The sequence below is a fragment of the Sebastes umbrosus genome, chromosome 11 (assembly GCF_015220745.1).
Source record: "Sebastes umbrosus isolate fSebUmb1 chromosome 11, fSebUmb1.pri, whole genome shotgun sequence".
In the NCBI taxonomy this organism is placed as follows: Eukaryota; Metazoa; Chordata; class Actinopteri; order Perciformes; family Sebastidae; genus Sebastes; species Sebastes umbrosus.
This window is the reverse complement of record NC_051279.1, coordinates 838,813-858,918: the sequence shown is the minus strand read 5'-3', so window position 1 is coordinate 858,918 and position 20,106 is coordinate 838,813. Positions and strand designations below refer to the sequence as shown.

At 44.3% G+C, this 20,106-nt stretch overlaps 1 protein-coding gene across 1 annotated transcript in view; it reads left to right on the top strand.

Annotated features, from left to right (window-relative positions):
• LOC119496816 (eukaryotic translation initiation factor 3 subunit H) overlaps nucleotides 1-20,106 on the top strand; it is a 65,693-nt gene that overhangs the window by 19,752 nt on the left and 25,835 nt on the right. Inside the window, exon 3 of the mRNA XM_037784400.1 lies at nucleotides 19,735-19,902. Within this exon, the coding sequence (XP_037640328.1) occupies nucleotides 19,735-19,902 (168 nt within the window). The remainder of the gene's footprint in view (nucleotides 1-19,734; nucleotides 19,903-20,106) is intronic.

Sequence of the window (20,106 nt, the reverse complement as noted above, 5' to 3'; positions counted from 1 at the left end):
CATAATAAATCCACTGCAATGTTTAAGGGTTTCCAAGGTGTTCCTCCCCACCCCCGCCCAAATGCTTCTGCCAGCCATACATTTTGTGATTGTGGCCAAAGAGTTCAATTTTTGTTTCATCAGTCTGCAGCACTTTACTCCAAAAAGCCTCGGCTTGATCCGAGTGTTGTGTTGCATACTGAGGGGAAAGGTGCCTTCTGATGGCGCCGCAGTGGAGATCATGTTAGTGCGAGCAACACGGTACTGCTAGGAGCGTGCAATCTGGCTGAACATGTTTACATTGACTCAACATGCAATAACAATATTCATTATTTCATATTTACATGAATGTAGGGCAGGGGCTCAAACCACGAGCACAATCTCAAAAAACAAGTGTTATCTTTTAAATAAGATGCACTTTACTGCAATAACCACATTTCTGAGTTGAAAGAAAATAGTGTGGCTGATCATTTATCTCAGAAAGCAAAGGGTCAGTTGTATCACGCTAAAATGTGACAATATGGAGGTGAAGCAGCTCCTTTAAGCTATTGACAGGCAGAATAACACCTCAAATGAGGCGAGTACTCATTCCTAATAGTTCTCATACCAGTACTTGATCTATTCAATAAAGAACTCGGCATTAGGTCTGTGAACGTGGCATCAGTGCAATCAAAATGAAAAGAGGCATGCTTGAGTTCAGGGCTGTATGTTAACTTATGAGGGGGAGCGTGAGAGTGTATGGACTGAAGATTAGTACTACGAAGAGTAGTACTCTTCAGACTTCCGTCTCCCTCTTCCTGTCTTTGCAGTTTTCGTACTTATAGAACTGAAGTTACGTCCAGTAACTACTATTTTTCGCTGCAGCAGCAAAGACGTCTGGACTCTACAAAGCCGGAGACATGCATTTTAATCTCTCAACAGTGATGCGCCTCACACACAAACACACATCCCTCTCACCTGCCTCACACACAAACACACACCCCTCTCACCTGCCTCACACACAAACACACATCCCTCTCACCTGCCTCACACACAAACACACATCCCTCTCACCTGCCTCACACACAAACACACACCCCTCTCACCTGCCTCACACACAAACACACACCCCTCTCACCTGCCTCACACACAAACACACACCCCTCTCACCTGCCTCACACACAAACACACACCCCTCTCACCTGCCTCACACACAAACACACACCCCTCTCACCTGCCTCACACACAAACACACACCCCTCTCACCTGCCTCACACACAAACACACACCCCTCTCACCTGCCTCACACACAAACACACACCCCTCTCACCTGCCTCACACACAAACACACACCCCTCTCACCTGCCTCACACACAAACACACACCCCTCTCACCTGCTAGCTACTTTACTAAGATCTCATCTCCTCTCTCTTCTCCCAACCCTCCTGTTTTTCAGACAACATTTTACAATTTTTCTGCTGAATGTTGTCCTTGTCAGATATACTTAAATATGATAAGAGAGACAATTTAGGATGAGAGCATTAATTAACAGTCCTTTTAGGCGGCTAACTGAACCTGATGGCTGGCAAACATTAGCTAGCTGAGCCTGGCTGTTATGCTGTCTGTGATAAGGATAACCCGCTAGCATCTATACCGATCAGCCATAACATGTCAGACCACTGACAGGTGAGGTGAATAACATGGATTATCTGGTTACCATGGCACCTGGCAGTGGGGGGGATATATTAGACAGCAAGTGAACATTTTGAACTTTGTGTTGGAAGCAGAAGAAATGGGCCAGCGTAAGGATGTGAGCGACTTTGACGAGGGCCAGATAGTGCTGGCTAGACGACCGGGTCAGAGCATCTCCAGAACTGCAGCTCTTGTGGGATGTTCCCGGTCTGCAGTGGTCAGGGCCTACCAGAAGTGGTCCAAGGAAGGAGAACCGGTGAACCGGCAACAGGGTCAGACCCGAGGCTCATTGATGCACGTGGGGAGTGAAGGCTGGCCCGTGTTTGATCCAATAGAAGAGCTACTGGAGCTCAAACTGATGAAAGAGTTAATGCTGGTTCTGATAGAAAGGTGTCAGAACACACAGTGAGGAGCAGTTTGTTGCGTATGGGGACCGGTCAGGGGGTCAATGCTGACCTGATGTTACGGCTGATCGGTGTATATCTGCCTCAAATATTTGTCAAGTTCCCCTCAGTGTTTTGCTCAGCGTCTACGTGTCTAATAGTGGTAGTGATACTCGGTGGAGGGAACTCATGGTTAGCTTTGTGGAAGTCTGGCAGCAGGAAAGCTGCAGCATCTGCTTCAGATTCTTTTGGCTCTTCATCCATCATTGTCCATCCAATGGTCCTTGACACCTCCACTGAATATTCTCCCTCTCTGGAGATTTTGGATGATTGCCGTCTCCTTGCCTTCCCTTTTATCCTTTCTTTCTTTCCTTCATTATTTATAAGCCTTGTGATATATCAAAGAAACCAAGTTTGAGATGGACAAAGCCAGTCTGAACTATACTTGGCCAACAGTTAAGTCGTGCCCCGTGAGTGTTTCTGTATGGATAGTTCAAAGATCCTCGTCAGTGTTGGGAACCAACATATTGCCTGTTGGTATTGTTTGTTTGAAGTTTGTAAGAAGAAGAAGAAGAGTTTGTTTTTGATAATTTGCTGCTACTGAATAAAAAGCCATGTTTTAGATGTGGAGCAGCAACATCACAAGGCTTGATTAATGCAGCTCGTTTGTTCTGTTTTAATCCCCAGACGACTAAATGGAATTTCTCTCTCAATGTTAACAGTGAAATGATCACAAAAACTAAATGAATCTGAAGTACAGCCACGGTGTGCTACAGTCCTTCAGGATTGTACACAAGAAAAACAGCACAGGTTTAGACTTCTAAATTTCTCTTATGTAGATGTTTCTTTCCCACTGGCTCGCCAGGATGTTTTTTACTAAAAGTGATGATGATGGATGTCGGCTACGGAGACAACACGCTGGAAAGAGAAGCGTACACTGGAGGGGATGTTTGTAAAAACAAATTTAAGAAAATCTTAATCTTCTTAAACCAATGGAAGCGAAAACACAAACAGAACTAATTAAGGCCAATTATATCAGCGTTTTCCTCCGGTAGGGTCTGTGAGGTTAGTCCTCGGTTTTTCGTAACTTTAATTGTAGTCTGTGGCAGACATTTTCACGGTGGGTTAATTGAAGTCAGGGGGATTTAAAACGCCTCTGCCATGATCTCTCCGCTCCTCGCTGTAAATACACTATTCAGTATGCAGTGAGGCGCGTGTGTTTGTGCGTGCGTGTGTGTGCGTGTGTGTGTTTTGTAAAAAGTTGGCCGTCTCCCGCTCAGATAAGGTCTTCCTTGGGGTTAGCCCTTCAATAGATCACTCTACCTGCCCCAAATGGGAAATTGATTTCCTCCGTTTTTCCTTGCTCTCCCTCAGTGAGGCTAATTAGAAATCACTTGGCAGGCCACCTTTAGGGGACATATATAAACATTGAAGATATCATGTGCACTGTTATGTATTAGGATTGTGGTGGGGGGGGACACTTTGCCTTCTCCCGAGCTCTAAGAGATTCTCACTCATTGTCTTCTGCTCCTTGCCCCCCCAGTCTCTCACCTTTCCTCCCTCCATCTCTATCTCTCTATCTGAGCCCTCGCTGTAGTGTAGATCTGAGCCTGGCTGTTAGCGGCGAGCCGGGGCCGGTATCTGCTTTTGAATGCTCACCCGGCGTAATAAATCAAGAGTGTGGGTCCCCCGGGTGCCGTCACCATCGCCATCAGTTCCACTGTTTTATTCATCCGCTCCTTTGTCTCATCACGATTCTGCCCCACATTAAATTTTGTGTGTGGACTGTGGGGGGGGGTCAGAATGCATTACTGCCGACTGCTGCTAATCCAGGTGGGCTGAAGGGAGTAGGAGGGTGAAAGGAAAGGAGGAGTGAAGGATGTGACATGGATGAGAGAACTGAAGAAAAGGGCTGAGGATGGCAAGAGAAGAGGGGGAAGGAGGTTTGAGTTGTTGGGATGAGGAGATGGAAACGAGAGAACGTTAGGAGGGAGAATTAGAGCAACCAAGCAGAAGATTGAGAGTTATGGCAGGAAACGGAGGAGATGGACAGCAAACGTAAACAGCTGTGAGAGAGATGTAGGGGGACAGGAACAGTTGGAAAAAGATGGAGCAATGATGAGTGTATGGATGAAAAGAGAGAAGGTTGGAAACCATTTTCATGAATTGTGGTGGTCAAAAGAGAGGAAAGAACAAATTGTAACTCAGCCACTAAACACCCAGTAGGAGATCAGTCTAGTAGCTGTTCCTCCTTTAACCTCTATGGTCGCAATGAACTGTGTGTCCGTTGACTTTTTATCAAAGAACCAGATATTTTTGAACCCAGTTGCTCATATTTTATACTAATAATCCAACTGCTTTATGCCCAATCAAGACTTCCAGAAGCCTGAATGCCTGAAATTGTCCCCCCAACGTTGCTACTCTGTTGGGCTATTAATAACGATAATAATAATAATAATGGTCCTATGGTTACCAATGCGAGTCTGACGCTTTAAGAGTTTTTTCCTACACAGGTGAAGCCACATGTGATACGGATGATGTGGGTGGCGCTGCAGTTAAATGCTCCTAGACACTGAAGCGTGTATGAGAGAGGCTAAAGGGCCGACACTTGTGAATACGTGCAGTGAGTGCAGTTGCTGCACCTGTTGTAGCCAGCAGGGAGACGAGGGATAATTGATGGTGTTTAACCCGGAGACTATATTTAGTATGAGAAGGAGAAATGCCACAACGTTTGTTCTGATTGGTTAGAAAGTCTGGAAATTTGGTACGAACATACTTTGGGCAAGTATCTAACATATAACTTCGAAATGTTTAGATCACATGAAAAATCACGCTTCTATTAATGGTCAAATGGTAAAAACGCTAATGTTGTTTATTAAATGTTTTCCATATGAAATATTTGTTGTGTGCATATCTTTGATATTCAACTTGTTATGAGTTCATAGATACCAAATACTTGATTGTGCTCATTGTAGTTTCTGAGATTATCATATGATATCTAGTCTTTGGGCACGGGACGACTGTTTTTTCCTAAAATATAATGAAGTCTATTGCAAAATATGGAGTTTGACCAATTTTGGAAATTCCATCACATTTGTGCTTGAGCAAGCCCAGAGAACACTTCCACTAAAAAGAAATTAAAAATGTCAGTTGCGGACACAAATGTTTAACAAGAATGATTAAAAATGAAAGTCATTCTTTAAGAATATGTTTGGCATCTGTCTCAATAACGTACCGATGTGTTTGAATTCTTTTTTTGAAGACACATCAGCACCTTTTTTAATTCCTTTTGCCGTCTTTCATGCACATCCCAATGCACTAGTTTCTTATTTGAATGTTATGGCTGCATTTATGAAATGTAAAATTGTCATACGTATGAGTCTTTGTATGTAGACTAGTAAATATGATCGCTCATCCAGTTAACCGGGACTGGAGAAGTATGGTACCTTCCTCACTATACATGCACACTCTGCCCTTCCCATCTCCTGCTAGCGTACACGCAGTTAAACGAGTATCAACAAGGAGATCAAGAAGAATTCTTTTTACTTTTTCTTCCATTCAAAAAAGATAAAGTCGGATACAGTATGAGCACATGTGAGCAAACAAACTCACACTGTTTCCCCTTCCACATCATCTCCACGTTCCCACTATAAAAACAAAACCCCGTGACAAGCGGCGCTGTCAAATGTGCATATAGTGAACTCGTCAGTGTGTCATGCACACAAAGCAGCTGCTTCCCTGTGCGCTCTCTCTCTCTCTCTCTCTCTCTCTCTCTCTCTCTCTCTCTCTCTCTCTCTCTCTCTCTCTCTCTCTCTCTCGCTCTCTCTCTCTCTCTCTCGCTCTCTCTCGGGCATCACCGAGTGTGTTTGTGTGCCTGTTTGTGGCCCATTGCGTGTGTTTGTGAGTGCGTGCGCGTGTCAAGCGGGCAGCTCTCCGCAGGGCTTGCTTAACTAAGATTAATTGCACCTAATCCACTGTGCCAGGTGGAATATGGACCGCGGTGGGTGCGCTCACACAAACACACAGACACAAATAGGCACACACATCCCATTACAGCCTTGCTGCTGAAAATTAGCCTTGTACCTCTCCTGACACCCCGGAACAGACCACAACTCGATACCACCATTTACTTCTCGACAACTCGCACATTTATCACCGTTCCCTCCTTCTGACAGACGAGCACGTGGACGGACAAAATGCCACGACAGAGGGACGAGCTACCTGCTCTCTCACATCAGCACCGGCTGACCTTGACGATGCGCAGAGAGAAAGTGTTTGTCCTCTTTTCTCATTAGAGGAAAAGGAAAGAATGCGCTTAAACGTCTCTGACAGTAGCGTCCGAGATGCAGCGTGTCTGTAGGAACACGTTCACGGTGAGGCTCAGTGGAGTTTCTGTGAGACAAGGTCAGCAATATGCTTACTGAGCAGGGTAGTACGGTGATGTTAATAATTAGCTACAGAAATGAACAGTAATGATTTTTAATTAGTTTTTTGTTTGTATTTTTATCTGTGTAGTAATGAGTAGGATCCTTCAATGAAAACCTGCATATTGCCACGCTGTTGATTGGCTGTCAGGTTACACCTGTCCTGGTTGACAGTGCCATTAAAGTTTGCTTAATACGGAGTCAGTGTGCTGGCAATGACGATCTGAAATAAATGATATTTAGACTAGAGGTAGACCGATGAATAGGACGTTTTATAAACTGTCGTTATTGGCAGAACTGGGCTCCGGTAGTGGCCGACGGCTGCTCGGCCTCCACCGGTCACGGAGGGACGTACATCACCGTTTTACACCGAGGCTCCAGACACAAAGTCAAAGTGGAGGGAGAGAAAAATAGTCTTCTCTCTCTAATATATAACGCAACACTACCAGCTCTTTGTCCACAACACATACAGGCAGACAAGGATTGTTTACCAATTTGGCGTTCTCTTCCAAATAATCCAGCCACTTAACCATCCTCCACTAGGATCCTCCTTAAAGGTCCCATATCCTAAAAAGTGTGATTTTCATGTCTTTTATATTATAAAGCAGGTTTGAAGTGATATATAAATACTGTTAAACTATCAAATCGCTCAATATACGGAGAAACACACACACAGCCCGTATTCAGAAATTGTGCGTTTGAAACAAGCCGTTAGGATTTCTGTCCATTTGTGATGTCACAAATATACAATATTTAGACCATTGCACGGTTTTAAACGTAAACATTCTAAATGTGTCCCAGTTTATTTCCTGTTGCAGTGGATGTGAATGACATCAGCTGACAGGAAGTAAACATGGACCCAAGCCGTTGCCTAACAACCAAATTTCGTTGAAATGCACTAAAAACGGAGCGCTTCAGACAGAGGGTGAATACAGGTATATTCAGGCAGACAGTATGAGGAAAATAAAGGTGTTTTTTTAACATTACAGCATGTAAACATGTTCTAATAGAAACACAAAATACAAGTATGAACCTGACAATGAGCACGATATGGGACCTTTAACCTGGAATATGCACAGACATGAATGGTTTATAGGAGTGGCATTAAACATCGTAACGGGGCGCTCAACAGAAGTAATCCTGGCCAGTCATAGGCCAGAACAGTGCAGAATATATTCCAACGATGCAATCCACCTTCAGGATATTCTCTTGCTAACAGTTCAATTTGGGGAGACAAATAAATTATGAATTAAAAACAGCGTTTGCAAAAGTAGCCGACTAGGCAGCTGCAGAAGTAAAGAAGATATCGGCCGATTAATCCACCATCAGATTTTTCCTGCTCCAAACTCTCGTTATTATATCGGCCTTTGTCGGTCGTCCTGTAGTTTAGACACAACCTAGGAGTCATATTTTGACAGTAAACCTTTGCTAGTATATTATAAGAATCATTGTATAATTATCACCATCCATTGATGTAAAACAGGATTTTAACAGATATTTGTTCATATTATAGAAACCTACCAAAGAGGCAAGGTCATGACTCAGCATTTTCTCCTCTGAACCCTGGAGATCAATAGTCATGTCATAAGTCAGCTTTCCCTCGTGTCATCTCACACAAACACACACACACACACACACACACACACACACACACACACACACACTTAGCAAATTGCATTCACAGATAAAAGACAGGCGGTCGCCTTCCTTCCTTCCCTTCCTTGTACCTTTCACGCTCTCTCCCGTCCCGTCTCCTCCTCTCGTATTTCTCTGATGTCTCGTACACGTCGTCATGATGTTGAGTGGTGGACCTCATTAATCTCGTGTCCGTGTTCATGCAGATACTGTATCTACATCACTGCTTCCCAACCTTTACCCACTCAGTGCTGTCTGATGAACTCATGTACTCCGTCATCAGCGCCGCTCGTCTGTTTATTGTTTGTTAAGCTGGCTGATTCAACACTACTAATCCCATCACAGTGGATATTGTTATCTTTTATATGATTGAACTGTTTTAGGTTGGTTTGGTCAAGATTGCATTCGAACTACCAGCCGGAAGTTTCAACCTTTTATCCACTAATAACCCTACTAACCTGAGCTTTTTCTCTATTTATCCAATACCTTTGGCTAACTAGCTGTTTATCATTAACTTCTATTTTGAGTGTTTATCAATTACTTATCTAGTTTACTACTTATTTTTTTCAAATTAGATGAGCTACTCCACAGTTCCTCCATGTATAGGACAGGTACCCTCGGTTGGAAATCACTGGTCAGCGCTTTAATCCACATGGTCTCTGAACGTGGGCGTTTCTGTTGTCTGGAGTTAATCTTATTTTCGTATTTTTATTTTTTTAAAATCTTGGCTTCTCTTTATTGTCAGCTGCAGTAAGCGGTGCCTGGAAGCCACCAGCGTGCTTTTTACCTGCTTAAGGACAGCTGCTTAGTCAGCATATCTTACAACCAACAGTACTTACGTGTGTGTGTGTGTGCATGCGGTCATCTGTGTGTGTTTGTGTAAGTGTGCGTGTGGTTGTCTTGCTGGTTGTTGTTCTTTTTTCTGAGAGAGAGCGACAGAGAGAGAGAGAAGGAGACATTAAGAACGAATATAAGAAATCAATGCAAGGCTGAGGCAGCACTTCTTAACTGGCTCAAAGTAAATGTCTGTTAGCTCAGCGGATGGAAGACGCTCAGCTTAAAGACCCCGACACACCAGGCCGACGGTCGGCCATCAGACAGTCTGTTGATGGTTTATCATGTTAAATCTCTGTTACACATGGGCATCGTGGGGTGGCGATAGAAACAGACATTATTCTGCATTCTGAGACATTTTTGTGTAATTTTGTCTCTAGACTTTATTTAAACGTCTCACCTCAACGGTGCAGGCTGCAGACATGGCTGTGTAGTTGATGATGTCAGATCTCAAAGGGACTGTTTGTAAGAATCAGAAATGTCTTGTCAACAGCTTCACCTGTGTCCGTTAAGTCAACTAGAGTCAGCGTCCTGTTGCTGGCGCTTGTGCTCGCTCTACATAGACATGAAGGAGCATCACTCAACACAGTGAGGAGACACACGTCAGCTAAAAGCACAATATCACTCTATATTTCAGCTGCTTGGCAGTAATGTTAGCTGACCAGACGAAGGTCTCTCCATGAATCAATGCTGATCCTAGTGTTGGCTTTTCCCGCCTCAGCCTCCCGACCGCGGCCGGAGGGAACGGGGGAGACGCCGAAGTTTTGGTGGGAGACGATAACGTTTCTCTCTGCGGAGCCCTGTCACTTCACAAGACACGGGAAACCTCTGTTGGTCTGGAGGAGCTGCAGCAGTTATTTCTGCACAAACGTCCACTGAACATTCACTAGATATTCTGAAGGCAGGAAGAGGAGCAGAGTACAGCAGAGACTCCGGTCCTGGAGACCAAAGCTACGGTCTCCCCCGCGTCCTCCGACCGCAGCCAACACTGTTTAACAGACGGGCTTCACTAGATACAACCAAGAGGTTTTGGTGCTTCACTGTAGTTTGTGTTGGAGTCTGAGTCTGAACAGCGGAGACACACGCGAGCGACCATGAGACACCGACCAGCAAGGATTTATACGTGGAAGAAGTTACAAACAGTCCGTTTAGGTGTCCTTGAGAATAAGTTGATGTCCTTTTTTCCCTTTTCCACTCATTATGGAGACATGTTTTTCACTTTCTAGCTTGATGATAATTTCAGTCCACAAGGTCGCCGGTTTCCTCTCAAAAATGAATTATATTGACCCAAAAATGCAGGGCAGTGTGTGTTGAGGTGGTCGAGGACTCTACAGTTCACCAGTGATTTATAATGTGATGAACGGACTCCGAGGAGAAGAAGTGCATTAATATCATCAGGTATTCGCCGCTCTTGTTTGGAGACTCCAGAGGAGTAGGAAGGTTAAAGGAGGCTGTGAAAACACGAGAGTAGCCGTGGAACAACAAGGCAGAACAGGCAGCGAGTCTCAAGGCCTTCACACATCCAGATTTACTTTGTTCTCCAAAGTAGACGATAGCAGATGTAGTGTTTTGTTTAGTTGTATACGGGGTAAAGTCGAGCCAGGTGTGTTTATAGAATACCTAACAGGATTGTCACAGAGGCTTTCAAAGAAAACTGAGGATCCAAAATAAACGTGTAACACAGAGATGGTAAGAACCGCGCTCTGTTTTTACCTAACAAAACAGCTCGGGGGATTGTGTCGAGGTTGTCAGCTGTGTTGAATGAGGGGTCAGGAGTGTAGACTCATTAAATTACAGTTGGTGTGCCGAGTCCGGAGGGTGAGCTATGTAACTACACCCCTTCTCCACTCAGCCGGTAGAATAATGTGTCTTTAAATTGTAACGCACCTCGACATTTGTTTTGTTTTTCTCTTGGCTCGGAAGTATTTATGACATGCCAAGATGAGCATGCTTTGCTGTCACCGCTGAGCACCACTAGCAACAATATGAGGAATTAGTCATTTAGTGCAGCCAGCAAAGTTAGCAGTCCTATCAATCATCCAAAAATGACCGTTGTTTTGTGTTTTTCAGCGCCGACTTTGAGAGGATATTGATGGGTCAACACAAAGTAAAAATTGTATTTTATATGTGCAGGGTAAGCAAGGAGAGGAAGCAAACCCATCTCTTAACTTTTACCCAGGGTCTGAAATGATCACCTGCCAGCCGCTAAATGCAGGTGAAATCGTCAGGTCATCCACCACTTTGGCAGGCAGGGAAAACGCTGGAGACGGGAACAGAGAACCGGTTCCCGGTGAGAACCGGTTCCTATTTGTTCGATTCCTCGTTATCTCATGCCTCCGTAACTATCGACTCCTCTTATTGATGCTTTCGGACTGTTACGCATGCACAATGATGCATAAGCACGCTGTATCGTGTTTCAGTTTGTTGGGGACCGTGGCGGAGAGAAAAAAAAGCCCTCACAAGCATGGCGCTACTATTACTAAACCTGAGGGGACGCACCCTATTTATACCTGATCATGCTTCACTGTGAACAACAAATCTGTGTTGAACTCAGGAGGAGAGTTAGTAACGTTACCTGTTAGAAGCTGGTTTGCAGCACAGTTCTGATTGGCTAAATAACGGAGCTAACAGCTAACGTTAACGGAGGTGCCATTGAGTTATATTATGGTGCATTCAAGTGCTGTTCACTAAAGATGACTATTGGGCGAAGGTAAATTATAACGTTAATATGATGTGTCCAAAAACTTCAATAAATCCAGTTGTTTGAAGGAGACGTTTTCACATCAATATAAAATAATAGTGAATTATGACCTGTTTAACTTTAACAGCTCTAAATAGCTCATACAGATGTCATGCAAATAATAACCACCACTATATATGACAATAACAAAGTACAGTACTGTGTACAGTATTCTCCCACCCCTGAAAATAGGAAGCTACGGTGTCATTCAAAGACTCATTTATCATGCATATAGTGTTTTTTGTGTGAAATATATCAAACATTGAATGACATCAGATCTAAAATGTTATTTCTTCATTTAGTGCAGAGATTTCAGAAGTGGCAGATAAGAAAAAACACTTCTCTGCTACAGTGGCAGGAAGTGAAAAACAAGGTTAATATCGGACCCTGGTTTTTTATCATGATGACTTCTGTTCTGAAACCAGGCTCTGTTCCTCACCATTTCTCCTAAATTGTCCTTGATCAGCGGTCCATCTAGAGCTCACCAGTCTACCTTTATTGCGACTAAGAGAGAGAATTTACGACAATATGTAATCAGGTTATTTTTGATAGAGGTCTGATTGGACCGTCTAACCTCATTTTAAGCTATTCACCAGACTGAGGAAGCAGAGGAGGGAAACGAAGGGTAAAGGTAACACAGCCGGCCAAGTTTCAGACCTCTGGCATCATTTTATTCTATTTATTATTATTATGTATTATTCATCTGCTCCACTTGACATTAGTGGATATAAACTCTGGCTCGTGCGTGCGTGTGTGTGTGTGTGCGTGCGTGCGTGCGTGCGTGTGTGCGTGTAACCGCAGCAGGCCAGTCAAGGTGGTGATTAGAATGTGTTGTGACACACAGATACGTGCATCCTCACATTCAGAGACGCACACACACACTCGCACACATCTTCCTCCCGCGCTGAGATGTTGTGGCCTGCAGCAGCATGCAAGGTCTGATGCAGTTCACCTCTCGTGTCATCGAGTATTAGAGTATGGACTATCTGTCTGCTTCATTGCAGAGACACACACACACACACACACACACACACACACACACACACTGGTAGTGCCTTGTTGATTATGACTCTTAACATTACTGCCCAAGGTGAGGAGTTTAGCTCACAGCTGATAAATACCTCCACTCCACCATACATACACGTACACACTCACTTTAGATGTACAGCTTGCACTACATGGCGTCCTGAGGCTTCACACATCTCACACTTTCTCTTTTCTAGTGTGTTTTCCACACATTTAAGCACACACCTGCTCACAAACACATCCCAGCGCTCACACATTTTGCACTTTCACTCAGAATCACGTCCTCTTTCCGTCTCCATTTTCTCTTCCCCATACCGATCTCATGGTTTCACACACACTCTTTTAAATACACATTCATTTTGTCTCCGTCGTATACCCCCTTTCCTCTCTTTGTCTCACACACACACGCACACACACACACACACACACACACACACACACACACACACACACACAATCAAGCAGCGCTAAGGGAATGGGCAGACTCATTCCCCGCCTGGCCTCGGGACCCAGATTGATTGATAGGAGAGGCAGCAGGGCAGCAGAAATGAGTGAGGAATAGCAAACGGTGGCGCATGCTCCCACCTCTGCCGCGCCTTGATGATATTGTGAAATTGGCTATTCTCTGGCTTATGCTGTCGTTAATGTCCGCAGAATGTTAACGGCTGTCTTGGTAATGCAACAAGGGGGAACAAGACAGAGAGTATAGAGGGCTTGTAAACTAGCTTGTCATGCTGGGACCTCGGGATGTCACGATACCACAAATGTAGTAGTCGATACCGATACCTGTGAAACTCCACGATTCTCGTTACCAATTCGATACCACGGTACAAAACAAAAGTAAAACAATAAATCCTGTGTTCTTCAACATTCACTCCTTTATTACTGTTTGCATAAAACAATGTGCTCCAATCATAACATGGCAAACTGCAGCCCAACAGACAACAACAGCTGTCAGTGTGTCAGTGTGCTGACTTGACTATGACTTGCCCCAAACTGCATGTGATTATCATAAAGTGGGCATGTCTGTAAAGGGGAGACTCGTGGGTACCCATAGAACCCATTTACATTCACATATCTGGAGGTCAGAGGTCAAGAGACCCCTTTGAAAATGGACATGACAGTTTATCCTCTCCAACATTTAGTGTCAGTTAGGAGCGTTATTTAACCTCCTTCTCGACAAGCTAGTATGACATGGTGAAATCGCAAGTCGCGTTAATGCGTTAGAAAAATTAGGGCCGTTGAGTCTCACCCTGGACAGGACGTATACAGGATCTAGATATCAAAGGTCTTAATTTGAGCACCCTCCTCCTCCTCACAGGTCTGTCACCCAAGGTGTCCTCTAACATAGTTAAAGAAAGGGAGAGAGAAGGAAAAGCACAGGTATCAAGCTGATTTGCTTGTAGTGCAGAACAGCGCAGATCATCATCCGTCTTTGTACTAAAAGCTGTTTGCTAGTATGACTTTTCATTTATTTGTCAGCACGTACACTCTGATCATCAGTGCACTGCTTTCATTAGGTTGGACATCTGTGAGCTGCCCTGCCAACAGCTGGATCCTTCTATAGTTGGTCAGAGCAGCTACTCTGAAGCGGAGGGTTTCCTTTCACTAAGGTCACCTCCACCTCAGTGATAGTTGAAAGAACGTAAATGTGCCACCGTTCAGATTACCCGAACCAGAACACAGACACCTGCCCCCCCCTATCACACCTCAGCCTCTGTTGTCTTCACATTGCCACAAAGGACAGGAGGTACAAACGCTTTTCTTCTCTCTCTCTTTGTCATGTGTACATCTTTGATTATTGAGGTCATAGTTACTTTGTTGTCGGTCTCCGACGTCTCATCTCTTTACATCTTATTTTTAACACAGAAGTAATAATTCAGTCAAATCATTGATCAAAAAAAAGCAATGAATCGCTCCGTCTGTCCTTAAAGTAAAAATAGCAAACATTTGATGGCTACAGCTTCACAAGTCCTGATATGTAGGTTTGTTTTTCTTTGCTATATTCTATTTAGAGCATTTGATTGATTTAATGATTACCTGGTTAAAAATAATCCAGAGATTATACTGCTATAACAACAATTGTCTAATGCCCGGTTCAGACTACATGATATCAGCCCGATTACAGCCCGACACGGCCGTCGTAGGGGATCGACTCGGATCGGGAGCGATAAATGAGGGTCGTGTGCGACAATCGATCGTTTTACCTCGTTTTAGTGTGTCATAGTACACGACAACCGACGCCGCGTCTGGGACGACTCACAACGTCCCTTTTTATAGTCGTAATAGAAAAAAGTCGTAATATTAAGAGAATAAAGTGGAGAGTAGCTGAAGAGACGCAGGTTGCTGACCTCTGACCTAATCTGACATAGTGACCATCGTAACAGTCAACAATATCCTGTAGTGGGATCCTGGCATTATATAAACCTACGTTTTTCACACCACATATTGTGAAAGTTCTCCAGGGTATTCAAAACTTCACTATATTGTGGAGTGCACGCGCACACGCACGCGCACACGCACGCACACACACACACAGAGAACCCACCTCCATCAGATGGTCACACAGTTTGTTTTGCTATCTCTCTTCGCAGCTGTAGTCCTTGGTTTTCTGAACAAACAAGGTAGTGATCCTGTGGCATTTACAAGGCTCTGTGCTTTGTATTAGATCTGTGGAGGATGAGCCGGCCGGCTTGCCACCGGCCTGTAGTCTCACTCGGCCGAATCTGGGTTTAGCTATCAGACTACATGTCGGTCGGTTGTCTGCATGTGTCTTCTGTCTCTTTCTCTCTGACCCGGGTGCAGCGTGTTGTAGTTTGTTTGTAAGTCTGCCTGTCTGTTTGAGTCTCTGGTGGAAGCCGAGCGTCATCCAGATGGAAAGAATACAAGTTCGTCTCCTCACTGCCTTCAAAGAACACACAGTCTCCTGTCATTGTCATATCATTTGTGTTGCTGTAGATTTTAATGCAAATGAGTTACAGAACTGTACAATGTTTGTACGTGTAGATAGATAGAGCCCGAGCAACACGACCTCCTCTCAACGCCATATAGGTAGAACCAGAGCAACACGACCTCCTCTCCACGCCAGATCGATAGAATCAGAGCAACACAACCTCCTCTCCACGTCAAAATAGATAGAGCCCGAGCAACACAATCTCCTCTCCACGCCGAATAGATAGAGCCAGAGCCCGAGCAAAACAACCTCCTCTCCAACATGAACCTAGAGAGAGGACCATATTTTAGTTTTTAATTCACGAGCCAATTTAGCCGATTCTCTGTCCGTCTGCATCCTGTATAAAATGATGATCCATTACAATAAATATTTGACGCTTTTATTTTTCATCAGCGTCAGTTTGTAGTATCTGTTTTATAAATATATATTTTAAAATGAATGAAGTACAAAAAAGGAAAATTGAAGTATAACGATTAATTGGAACACACGTGATAGTTTACAGTATTGATGTGAAGCCTCTAAATTGTCTGCTTTAGCTGCATACTGAGGGTCATTGTTTAAGTAGAGCACAACTCTTCCCCCTCTTCAGCTGGAACTAAAGTTATCCAAATGCAGTTATTTGTAATTCAGAGGAACCATTTGGCTCCATCATCTGTTTCTCTAACAAATGAGAAAATGATTTGTGAATAGCTCCATGTTGCCGTCCCTGCAGGATGATGTTGAATCTCGGCCAGGAGTCTCTCTCTCTCCCTCTCTCTCTCTGTGTGGGCTCTCGGTCACTTCGTGTTTCTCGGCTGCTCAGTTGACCTCCCAGCTCAGGGAAAACACTATGTAGTCCCAAGTTCTTTGAGTTTCTTTGGAACCTACTCTGCCCTTTTGAAATGCTCAGCTCTTGAGAAATGATTTGATAAACCTCCCCGGATGCTTTGCCTTTTCACAGTTCAGACTCTGAATTCTACACAAACTGTCGGAACAATCATAGACACAGCTTCTCATTTAACATTTGTTAAAAAGACAAGTCTTTCTGAAATCACCGTAGATAATAGGTTAATAGAAAACACGTGATGGTATAAACTGAGACTCAGTTAGAAGGTCAAACTGTCACCTGTTTAGTGATTTAATCGCAGTGACACATGCTTAGTCGTTGCAATCACCTTTTTGATGTGTTGTCAAAACACCTGATTATCGCATCGCTAGTCTAACTGTAATGACCAGACATTTGGAAAAGTGCATGTAAATTACACAAAGATGTAATCCTGAACACACCAAAAAAACAATGATAACAATGACCATAATTCCCACGCACAATGGAGCGGTGCAGGATGACGTATTTTTGTAGGCCAACCTGGAAGTTAGCATCGCCCTGGTTCATTTGATTAAACCCAATGAGATTGTTCCATTGGGGATTTGGATTATTGCAGAAAATAAACTCTGTGGCAAACAAAAGTTTATGATACTGACACGTTTTGTTCAGCAAGATAATCTCGACAAATGAAAACCACTGATGATTTTTGAAGTGTGAATCTAATCGCCAGAAATAAAAGTCTAACGTCAGACTATAAACAAACTACATCACGGTCACATGACTTCAAATCACCACCACCACTACGATAAAGGCGGTCTAGTGTTTGGCGTGATGACGTTTAGTGGTCTCATTTAGACACTTTTTTAAGACACATTAAAGTTGGATATTCACTGACGAACAAAACGTTAACCACAGACCTTATTTCAGGCATCTAACTAAGAACCCATTGACTTTGAGACGAGGGAACCGGAAGAGCAATAATACTAACTCATTTCCGCCTTTTAGGACTCATTTCTGCAGCTCTCTATTAAGTAATCAAGTAAACTAGTGCATCGCCTGGTCGGAGCGAGTTGATTGCTTTGGCCCCCGGAAGTGCTGCTCAGTGTTCTTGAGAACTTTTCTTCGCTCCAGGGAAGTGAAGAAAAGTTTGGTTGTAACGTCCGTACATCCAGCAGCAGAAGCGTACTGCAGTCATTGAGCCTGTTACGTAAAGGCCCGCTACAGACGACATGCTCCACTTGATTTGGAATATAAAGATGTTGTACGCACATTCAGGTGATAAAGAACTGGGAAGAGAGTTGGCGGTTGAATAAGACATGAGAGATAGCTGATTGGTTCTCCTGCCCCTGTTGTCAATCCTCCAGCCTTCAGCTTTCACTCCAGAGACAGATCACTTTGTGCACAATTTCCCTGCTAATGACAGGGTGTTGGGCCATGTATACGCATCAGTGCCGCTTGAGATGTAAGTACCCATACTGATTGGCAAAAAAAGTGCAGAGACGGATACAGTAGTTAGGTGGCAGGCTGCCTTCGCTCTCCATTGAGCTCTGTGTGTCTTGGAGTCTGCTGCTGGCCTGCCCCGGGGCAGAGACACTCTCCAGCAGACTAACTCAGCCTGTCACAAACACTCGCTCTCTTCCTCATCCTCTCTCTTTCCCTTCTTCTCACCCACTCCATGTTTTAATTCTCACCTACTTCTCATTTGTCACTGTAGACTCAGGATTACAAAGAGGACACTTAAATATCCTTGCACCTGCTACCCCGCACCAGCTAATTTTTCTCTATGAAATATACCGTACACACATTTCTCCCATGGGTTTGCTACTACGCTTAAGAATCCTGGCTCAGCAGCACACACACACAGCGCCAGACACCAGCGACACCTCCTCCCCCCGTGGTTCAGAGTTGCGACATGGTCTGCAATCTCTCTCTTCCTCCTCATATACCCCGTCCTTTTTCAATTCCTCTCCTTCCTCCCCATTTCCTCCCCCTTGTATTATCCCGTCCATCTACTCTGCTTGCTTTTGTCTGGCTGACCATGTCAATCACTAAATAGAAAGGCTAGATAAGACTAGATTGGTGCATCCAGTCCATCCCTGCAGGACGGGCAGTGAATAGGGGCTCCTTGCCTGTCAGTCCACATCCAGTTTTCCAATCCAGATGTTGAGTGTTTTATTGTCAGGAGGAAGACAGGCGCCACAGCGGCGCTGCCCTTTCTCCTCGCGCTGCACTCCTGCAGGAGTTGAATGTGTAATTGTGGGCAGACCGGCGCCATTTGTTTTCTGTGTGGAGTACAGCAGAGGCAGTGAAACGGACGACAGTGAGAGAAGTGTGGGAGGTTGGTTTATGACCGGATGAGTTAATGCAAATAAACCAGGAAGTACTGCATGCGTGACGGCTCTGTTTGGCAGTACATGAACTCTGAGAGGTCAAATCTCTTGAAGTGACCAAGTGAAATGTTAATGTATTTGGACTGAACTCACTCCCTGCTTTACATAACCTCATCATCATCATCATCATCATCGGGGTCTTTCTCTTCTCACCCTCTTTAACTTTAACTTACTCCTCTCTCTCCACTATCCTCCACCTTTCCATCTTCTTTGCTCTTTTTCTTTTCGTCTGCTCTCCCCATCCCTCTTTTCTCCACCTCTCCAGTTTGTTCTTGTTAACAGCCCCAGCAGGAGAAGGATGTGCTCTACAGGCCGGGGTCTAGGGGGCCACAGCTGCCCAATAACACCCTGATTTATCAACCCTCCTCCAGCCAGCCTGCATAGAGATGCTGTTTTGCTCGCTGGCTTTGGTTGTTACTTACAGCCGGCGAGGCAGGTTGTTTGTATTTCTGGCTGCGCGTCCTTAGGATGTGTCTGGTGTAATGAAATGGCTCTCCTTGTAATGCATCTAGCCTTCTCTCCAGTAGCTGAAGCCTGTCGGTGTATCTATCTATCTATCCCAGGATGTATTTACTGACATGAGGAATGAACGGGTGACTGGTGGTCCCGGTAGATGTTTGTTTTAGAAATCTACACCACAACCACTTGATAACGGAAGATGGAGCTTTTGTTTTTCTCTTTCACTGCCTTTCTTTTTCACATCCTTGTTGCTCATTTATTTTCTCGCTGTATTTCTCATGTTTCTCACATCTTCTCCCTCCTTCTGTTCGTACACCATGTCCAGTTACAGATGGAGACCAGATATTCAAAGATCCAAGAAAAATCCCTGAGCTGATTTCAATGAAGTTCATTCTGAATTAAATGTTTTCTCTCTCTCTCTCTCTCTGCCTCCAGTCCAGTACCAGATGGAGATGATGCGTTCTCTGCGTCACGTCAACATTGACCATCTGCATGTGGGCTGGTACCAGTCCACCTACTATGGCTCCTTTGTCAGCAGAGCGCTGCTCGACTCCCAGTTCAGCTACCAGCACGCCATCGAAGAGTCAGTTGTACTCATCTATGGTAAGTAGACCCACACAGAAGACTGACGGTAGATGAGTTTCTTTTCACTCACCATCATCCACGATATCACACTCAAATCAATTACAAACTGTACATCCTGAGGTGGTATCTGTCACACATCATGTGGTTTACAAGTCTTTTGAAGAGTTTGGCCACGACGAAGCATTAAAACATAGAACTTGGTTGAAGTCACGATTAAATATG